At 43.5% G+C, this 7620-nt stretch overlaps 1 protein-coding gene across 1 annotated transcript; it reads right to left on the bottom strand.

Annotated features, from left to right (window-relative positions):
* Nucleotides 1–3170: 3170 nt before the first annotated feature.
* barhl1b (BarH-like homeobox 1b) lies at nt 3171–7411 on the bottom strand. Its single transcript, XM_068753054.1, has 3 exons — nt 6961–7411; nt 4324–4546; nt 3171–3471 (listed from the first exon to the last, which is right to left on the bottom strand). The coding sequence occupies exons 1-3, from the start codon at nt 7409–7411 to the stop codon at nt 3171–3173; spliced, it is 975 nt and encodes a 324-aa protein (XP_068609155.1).
* Between the last annotated feature and the right edge of the window lie 209 nt (nt 7412–7620).

The raw sequence follows: 7620 nt of genomic DNA, 5'->3' as shown, positions 1-7620 counted from the left end.
GGAAATATAAAAAGCAATTCGCAGCAGGAGCGCGATGCAAATGAGGCTTTGATTCACTTTTAATTTCATCAAAAGGTTGTTTTTGTGTTTGGCTCTTTCTTTTGAATATTGTTATTAGTAGTAGTCCGTGGGATTAAGCACAGTCACTGATCCTCTGGGTCCAAACCTTTTCTTTCTTTCTTTCTTTCTTTTTTTTTTTTTTTTGCCTGTCGGGAGCTCAACGAGACTCTATCCGCACTTCATTAACCCTGAGCCGGGGACAATCCACAGTAAGAGCCGGGGGGATTTACCACCAGCCTTTCACATGCAAAGAAAGATCTTCGAGTCATCCAACAAGACACACGGGAGGAGGTGGGGGGCAGGGGGGGGGGGGGTCTTTTATAATCAGCTGTTCACTTTGCAAGAATAGCCCGTTCCGTGAAAGGGTCGTCGTTATCTAAATCGGTCACGGACCCTCATGATTGGACAATAATAACCTTTTGGTTCGGGTGTGTTTGATTTGTTCCATTCCCCGTTTCCTCTTTTCCCTTTCCCAGCTCGCTGCTGATGCGCACTGTATTTTTAATGCAATTTTACGCGTCATAAACTCGCCAGTCAGTCTGATATTTCACGGCGTGACCACTGACCAGCCACTAAGCGGAGGCCCCCCCAGAAAACAGGTGCCATGCGTGGATGACAGCAGGGGGAGCTGGCTATCAAGCCCATTATCGACTTTCAATTAAAACCTATTAAAGTCTTTTGTCTAATCGTTAACATCCTACACGCCGAGTCGTGTCCGTCAGTCTGAACTGCTTTAACTCCCAACGAAACCACGGACGGATGACTTTGGTCCTGGGGGGGGGGGGGGGTTGGAGGCTGAGGTGGAGCCGCTGACCAGCTGTCCCCACGCTGATCCCCGGTCTGCAGGCAGCTCCAGCCCGGCTACCAGCTGCTGGGGCCGTTTGGCAGAGGAGCGCGCATCCAGCACCCTCAAGGAAAAGAAGGGTGGAAACAATCAATTTCCAAATGGGATCATTTAAAGCACTTAAACAATTGCGCGCATGACATTAATATTTCATCTCCTGCATTGTTTATGGAAAACGAAGTGGAGTTGCTGCTGTTAATTTAGGAAAGTGGGAATGGTTAGGGTGGGTTGAGGGGGGGGGGGGGTAACAGGGCAGGGGACGTGTCTCGGACAGAGCCCTTCCGCTTCTATTTGTGCTTTTAAATGTGTGTGTTTGCAATCCAAATTGTGTTCTTGCAAAAAAAAAAAAAGTAAATAAAACCATAAGAATGATTTAAATCAACAAGCGGCGATTTCTTTTCTTCCTCTACTAAAATCAACTTTAGACACAAATGATTTATTCTTTAAGAAATTGTGATTGTAAAGGGTTGTTGGCTCACTTTCTCTATATGCTGGCGACCGTCTCATTCACTTTTTTTTCATTCCTTCATTTCAACATTGAACAAATTAAATCGACATTAAACCAAGCAGAGGAGGGAGAAGTCGTCAGCGCATGTTCGAAATCACTCCAACACGTCTCCTCTGATAGGAGAACCCGCCAGGCCTTCCAATTTCTGTTGATTTTCTGCTCCTTGCACAGAGGTGCGCGTGCATGTTTAATTAGAGCTGCGTCACCATCTCCGCAGCTTCATTGACACTGACACGTGTTCGCTTAGAATAAACGCACTCTTATTTTAACAGAGGGGAACCGACGCGTCTGGGCTTCAAACGCTTCTTGCGTCTTTTTTCTTGGTTTTTTCTTTTGTTTCCTTTAGGAAATCATATTTATGAGGACAACACGGCCACAAAGTGCAGCTTCAGCTTCAATACTGTGTGACAGTACAGTGTGTCACATAGTTATATTGTTAGGCTGTATATTTTGGCTGCATGATCAGCTGTTGCTGTCTGAGGTTTAAAGTGGAGAAAAGTCCAAATCCACGTGTTGATTCCGTCTTTTCAGTGTCACACAGTCAAGCACGCGATTAAATGAAAGACTTTTATTTCCACATTTATAAAAGTAATTCTCTTTTACATCAAATGCCCCCTTTTTCTGTCCAAGTTTTGCTGTGAATTTCACACACACAAGAAAAAAAAAAAGAATTTCACGGGGGGGTCGACGGGGTGGGGGTGAACGAAAAACAAAAACAAATAAAGCAGCATATTGGGGGGGGGGGGAATCAGGAAATATACGAGAACCACTCCACAAGTTTGATTTACATTTTCACCAAAGGAGATGAACAGTTAAGGGATATCACGGCTTGATATGAAAGAACTAAAGCACAACGTCTGTTCAAATACATCTATAGCAAATCAACAGGTACACCTGGACGTGGACCCGAGTCCCAATAAAAGCAATGCTGAGGTGATTGCGTTCCCCATTTCCCCCTCTGCTCGAATAAAACTGCTTTTATAAATTACTTGACATTTTACTCCGCTAAAACGCCAACTAAGAACAAGAAACAGACTTCATATAGATGTACTTCTCTCTGTAGCACCAGACAATCTTTTTTCTAAAACTAATTCTGATTCGTTCGCCTTTAGAGTGTCTGCTGGCAATTCTATTGTTAAACCGGATCGCCATGATGTGGGAAATAAAACGAAAACATGTTTTTTTAAATCAGTCTCTGTCTAATAAAATGCAAAATATTCTTATTTACAAGTTTATGACTGCTGATCATCTTTTTTGTTCGCATGAAAAGAAAAGTCAGTACAGATCGAAAAAGAAAGCAACTTGTTCCTTTGGATCCAAAATGCTCAGCATGGTTCGTTTTTATAATAATAATAATAATAATAAAAATAGTCGAGGTGCCACCAACATATTTTGTTGGGCAAAACACTAAAACAAAATGTTTTTCTGTAAAAAAAACAACAACACTAAAACATGGATGAAATAAATAAATAGATGTTTCCATCATCTTGAAAAATAAATACATAATAAATAAAGCTCATGCCCGACAAGATTATTTTTTTTAACACAGATTCAGTCTCAAGTCTCCGTCCGCAGTTCAGACTTGTCACACACAGACGGGCCGTGAACAGTTCTTTTTCTTCTTCTCGTGTTTCATCATCTTCTTAATTTGTTTCATTTCTCCTAATGAGTTCAATTCTGCGTCCCACAAAAAAAATAAGAAATAAAAAAAGAAGGAAATAATAATGATAAAAAAAAAAAACCTCAGCAGGTGTCGGCTCACCGCTGCTGAGCTGGCCGAGGAAGCACGCCGGACATGGGGGGCAGAGGGGGCGGCGGAGGCGGCTCGCTGCCCCCCTGCAGACCGTGCAGCAGGATCCGCGGGACCAGGGGTCTCTGCAGGGCCGGCGGGGGCGCCGAGGGGCCTCTGTAGAGATAGAGGGCCGCTCCGGGGTCCAGGTTGGACACAAGGCTCTGCGGGTAGAAGTACGGCGACGGGAACATCCTCTGCAGGGCCGAATAGTTCCCTGCTTCCGCCAGCAACTCGAGCCCCACCGCCGTCTGCCTCTTCCACTTTGTCCTGGAGGAGAAAACGCGCAGCTTTAGCCTCCAGCGCGTCTTTCTGTGCATGCGCGCAGTGTTCGTGCGTTTATACTCCCATAGAAGTCATGCTTACATCTGCTTTTTTTATTTTTAAATCTCACACCTGCCACTATATTCACGCCCTGCGACGTCTGTTATAGATTGTGCACTTCATGCAGGTAAATAATTCATAATAAAGATAATTGACTATATATATAGTGGGCTTGCGTGAATTATTGATACGCACACATGCAAAGATGCATTATTCATACTCCAAAGTGTTTGTGTTTGTGTATTTGTTTGTGTCAGTTATCTGCCTGAGTCTGAGCTGCATCCTGCAGAAAACACGCTTTTGCGCTGACGTCTCACTGCATGGAGTTTTATTTATTTACAGGATGTCGACGTGCAGAATATCATTGCGTGTGATTTTAAACGGATACAAGCCTTTAAAAAAATGTTGCTGGAAAATGAAGAAATTAATAATTGTTTCTCCCAAAAATGAGAGCAAATCGTGCATCAGAAGTTCCGGTTGCTGCTGCAGGTAATCATATTTATTGGATGAATATAGTGGAGGATGGAGCTGAAACTACATTTTGAGGTTTGAGGAATATTCATCCGAAAAGATTATCAATGGTAAAAGTTAAAAGCCAAAGCCTTTACGCGAATGTCTGCTTTATGAATTGTTTGAATGAATCTGTGTCCTCGGGTTCTGAATCTGGACGAATTCAGGATGAATTCACGTGGACGCACTTAAGGCTGAGAAAGAAAAGGTAACATGCGGCCTCCAATCTGAGCGAGCCGTAAGAACCCAGATTCCCTCCGTCATCTATAGAACCTTCAGGGTCTTTACCTCCGGTTCTGGTACCAGGTCTTGACCTGGGTGTCGGTGAGGTTGAGGGAGGCCGCCAGCTCCATGCGGTCCTGGACACTCAGATACTTCTGCCGCTCGAAACTGCGCTCCAGCTGGGCGAGCTGGTGGTCCGTGAAGGCCGTCCGGGCCTTCCTGGGCTTCTTCAGCCGGACCTGGGGGCTGTCTCTGCTGCTGGAGATCTCCCTGTCCCCCTCCTCCTTCACTGCACGGACACGGAGACAGAAGAAAGTGAGAGGAGCCAAAGCTACGTCACGCGAAATGGAACGCACTTTCCACGCGTGTGTGGACGAACATAATATTAATAATAATAATAATAATAATAATAATACATATGAGAAGCAGCATTATTTAGTAGGTAAATATTACTAAAAAATATATGCATACATTTTTTCAATTTAATGGTGACGTAGTTTATCATTTGGTGAAGCTGTTTCCTTTGATCAAGGATTATTTTCAGGAATAATATGTGAACTAAAAAAACAGAAAAAAGAACGATACATTAGTAAGAATAATGACAATATTTTTTTATTCATAATTGCCTGATTTATTAGCTAGAATTAATGTAATAATTATAATAATAATAATTAATGTATCTCCTAAAAATACTTGATGAAGGCCCATTTTGGAACAACACTGCACTTCATTTATCTTTTAATCTAATTGCATCATTACGTCACATTTTTGTGTGATGGTAAATAACAGAAAATAGTATTTGAACCTCAAATTAGTCAAATGCTTCCATTTAGCCAATATTAGACTGAAGGGAACTTTAAAGGAAGCGATGAAAACGCTTCTAGAATTTATTGTCACGCGTTCAAAAAAAATAAATAAGCACGTGTCAGATTTTTATACATAAAATACTTCCCGAGTCGAGTGTGAAAACCCGGCGAGAGAGAAAGAAGCTTTATATGGAGCTTTCTGATTTACTCTTAACTTGTTATGAAAAGCTCTCCGGATATTCGCACGTCCAATCTGATATTTCTCCCGCAGCCTTTGTTCTTGTCTGACTGGAGTCATGTCAGGGCGAGCATTCATATAGACACTCCTCAAAGGCGATTCTCTTGGAATAAAAAAAAAGAAGCAAAGAATGAAAAAGGGATGAAGAGGTAGAGAAAGAGAGGCGGGAGATCTTGGTAGTTGAATAGTTGAGTCGTCTCAAGAAGAACAATAATCCGCCTAATTGAGCCACAAGGGAAGGACGAGCCTTTCAACCGGGACCGGAGAAACTTCACAGGACCGTGGAAATGAGTGGAAATCAGAGCCGGGCGGGCCCAGCGCGGAAACAAATCTGATTAGCACCGGAGACAAATTGCATCAAATCCTTGATGCATTAAAAAAGGAAATCAAAGCTACCGTACAGCCGCCCTGTGGGCCCCGCGGCTCCCTCGATCAATCAATCAATCAATCAATCAATCAATCAGTCAGCGCGCAGATGAGCATCTCAAACCAAACGTCTCTGCTGACACGCACGCGCACGTATGGGAAAGATTAGGTAGATGTGAGGTCCAATCAATCAATCAAATAATAATAATAATAATTATTATTATTATTATTATTATAATTATAATAATAAAGATAATAATAATAATGATAACAATAACAACAACAACAACAATAATAATAATAATAATAATAATAAATGATAATAATAACAATGATAACAACAATAATAATAATAATACTAATAATGTCTGTTGTGACGTAGACCCATCGTACACCGGTTCTATTTCCCCTGCCTCCGCGGTCGTCGTCCTTCCAGGCGCGGCTTCATGAAACTGTCAGCGGAGGTGACATGTCTGTTATGGCTGACATGATTGGAAACAGAGAGGCCCTTGATGGCATTTATCTGCAGGCGACCCTGTCATCTCTCCCATCCTGCCTCCTTGACATCAACAGATGCTTCCTGGATATCGCGCTAGCGCGGATTGCTTTCAAACGCGTCACGCGTTCGCGCCGCACTCGTTGATTTTAAATGTAGCTACATAATACAGCACGCATTTAATGAAGACGAGATGAACGCATCAGCCCGACCGTCACCACGAGGCAGCTCTAATCGGTTAGATGTTCCCCCTCACTGAAGGCTTCAAGTCCAGGACACTAATCAATGAAGCGTCATTGGGTTGATAAAAAAAATCATCCCCTCCTCCCATTAATAAAAACATTCAAAAACCGCCACGTCGGCCTGTTCTTTCCGTTCGGCAGCGTTGCATGTCTATTGTTAGTGTCATTTATTATTCATCATCTTAATAATTATTATAAATAACAATCTAAAAATGCACAAAATCTATCACACAAATGTTTGTATTTTAACGACATCTTTTGATTTATAAATTATAAATTATTTAATGGGTGTCATATTTTAAATTTATTTAATAAATTTCCCCCCAATTTTCTTTTGCCCCCTCTGTGAACCGTTCAGAATGACTGCAATATTAAACGTATTTATTTTTTATTTTCTTCCAAATCAATATAAATTTAAGACACACAGCTGACAAGATAAAAGTGATCAGATCAGAGAAAATTAAAAATAAAACGTCAACAAAAAGGAACAAATGGCGACGTTTCTATATCAACGTTAAATCACGTCCGGCTCCGCCTGCACTTTTCTGTCCTTACCTTTGTACTCGCTGTCTGATGACGAGTTGCTGTGGATTTTCTCCATAAAGTCCTCCGCGATCTTCGAGGCCAGCCTCCCCGCCTCCTGCGTCGGCTGCCCATTGCTGGAGTACGGCGCGCAGGCCGCCAGAGGCTTACAGTCCGCGAGGATGTCTCTGATTAGGAACGACGAGGTCACGGTCCTCTGCTGCGACCCCGCGGATATCTGCGCGTGCTGGAGATGCGGTGGCAGGCCGGCGCCGTGACCTTGCCTCTGCGCCGCCTCGTCCACGCACTCCCTCCTCGGCGACGGGGGCGACGAGCAGACGCTCTCCACGTCTGATCTCGGGCTGAACTCCAGAGGCGAGCGGCACTCCCCCGCCAGGCTGTCCACTTTGGACAGCGGACTTCCCGGCCTGCGGGACAGCAGCGAGTCGATCCCAAAGCTGGACCCGTTGGCGGACGCCTCCATTGTCTTGATCGCGGCCTCCTCAAAATACCATTTGGTTTTTAAGGACAAGTTTGACTTTAGGGATGGAACTGGGTCGTTAAAGTCTTTTAGTTGATCCGGCAGAAGAGAAAGACCCCCCCACCCCACACCCCCCTCCCTCTCTGCACCAAGATGAATGTTTTTGGATGCGCTTCAAATACAGATCCGTTATTTCCAGCTCCCCTTCAAAG

The sequence above is a fragment of the Brachionichthys hirsutus genome, chromosome 19 (assembly GCF_040956055.1).
Source record: "Brachionichthys hirsutus isolate HB-005 chromosome 19, CSIRO-AGI_Bhir_v1, whole genome shotgun sequence".
Classification (NCBI taxonomy): domain Eukaryota; kingdom Metazoa; phylum Chordata; class Actinopteri; order Lophiiformes; family Brachionichthyidae; genus Brachionichthys; species Brachionichthys hirsutus.
Note: the sequence above shows the minus strand (reverse complement) of the source record. Positions and strands in the feature narration are given on the sequence as shown.

Bases quoted from the DNA above. Each gene is read 5' to 3' on its own strand.
- barhl1b (XM_068753054.1), bottom strand. From the start codon at position 7,411: ATGGAGGCGTCCGCCAACGGGTCCAGCTTTGGGATCGACTCGCTGCTG. The intron at 4,547-6,960 runs GTAAGGACAGAA...GTGTCCGTGCAG, and splicing joins ATCAGACAGCGAGTACAAAG to TGAAGGAGGAGGGGGACAGG. The intron at 3,472-4,323 runs GTAAAGACCCTG...TTTCTCCTCCAG, and splicing joins ACCTGGTACCAGAACCGGAG to GACAAAGTGGAAGAGGCAGA.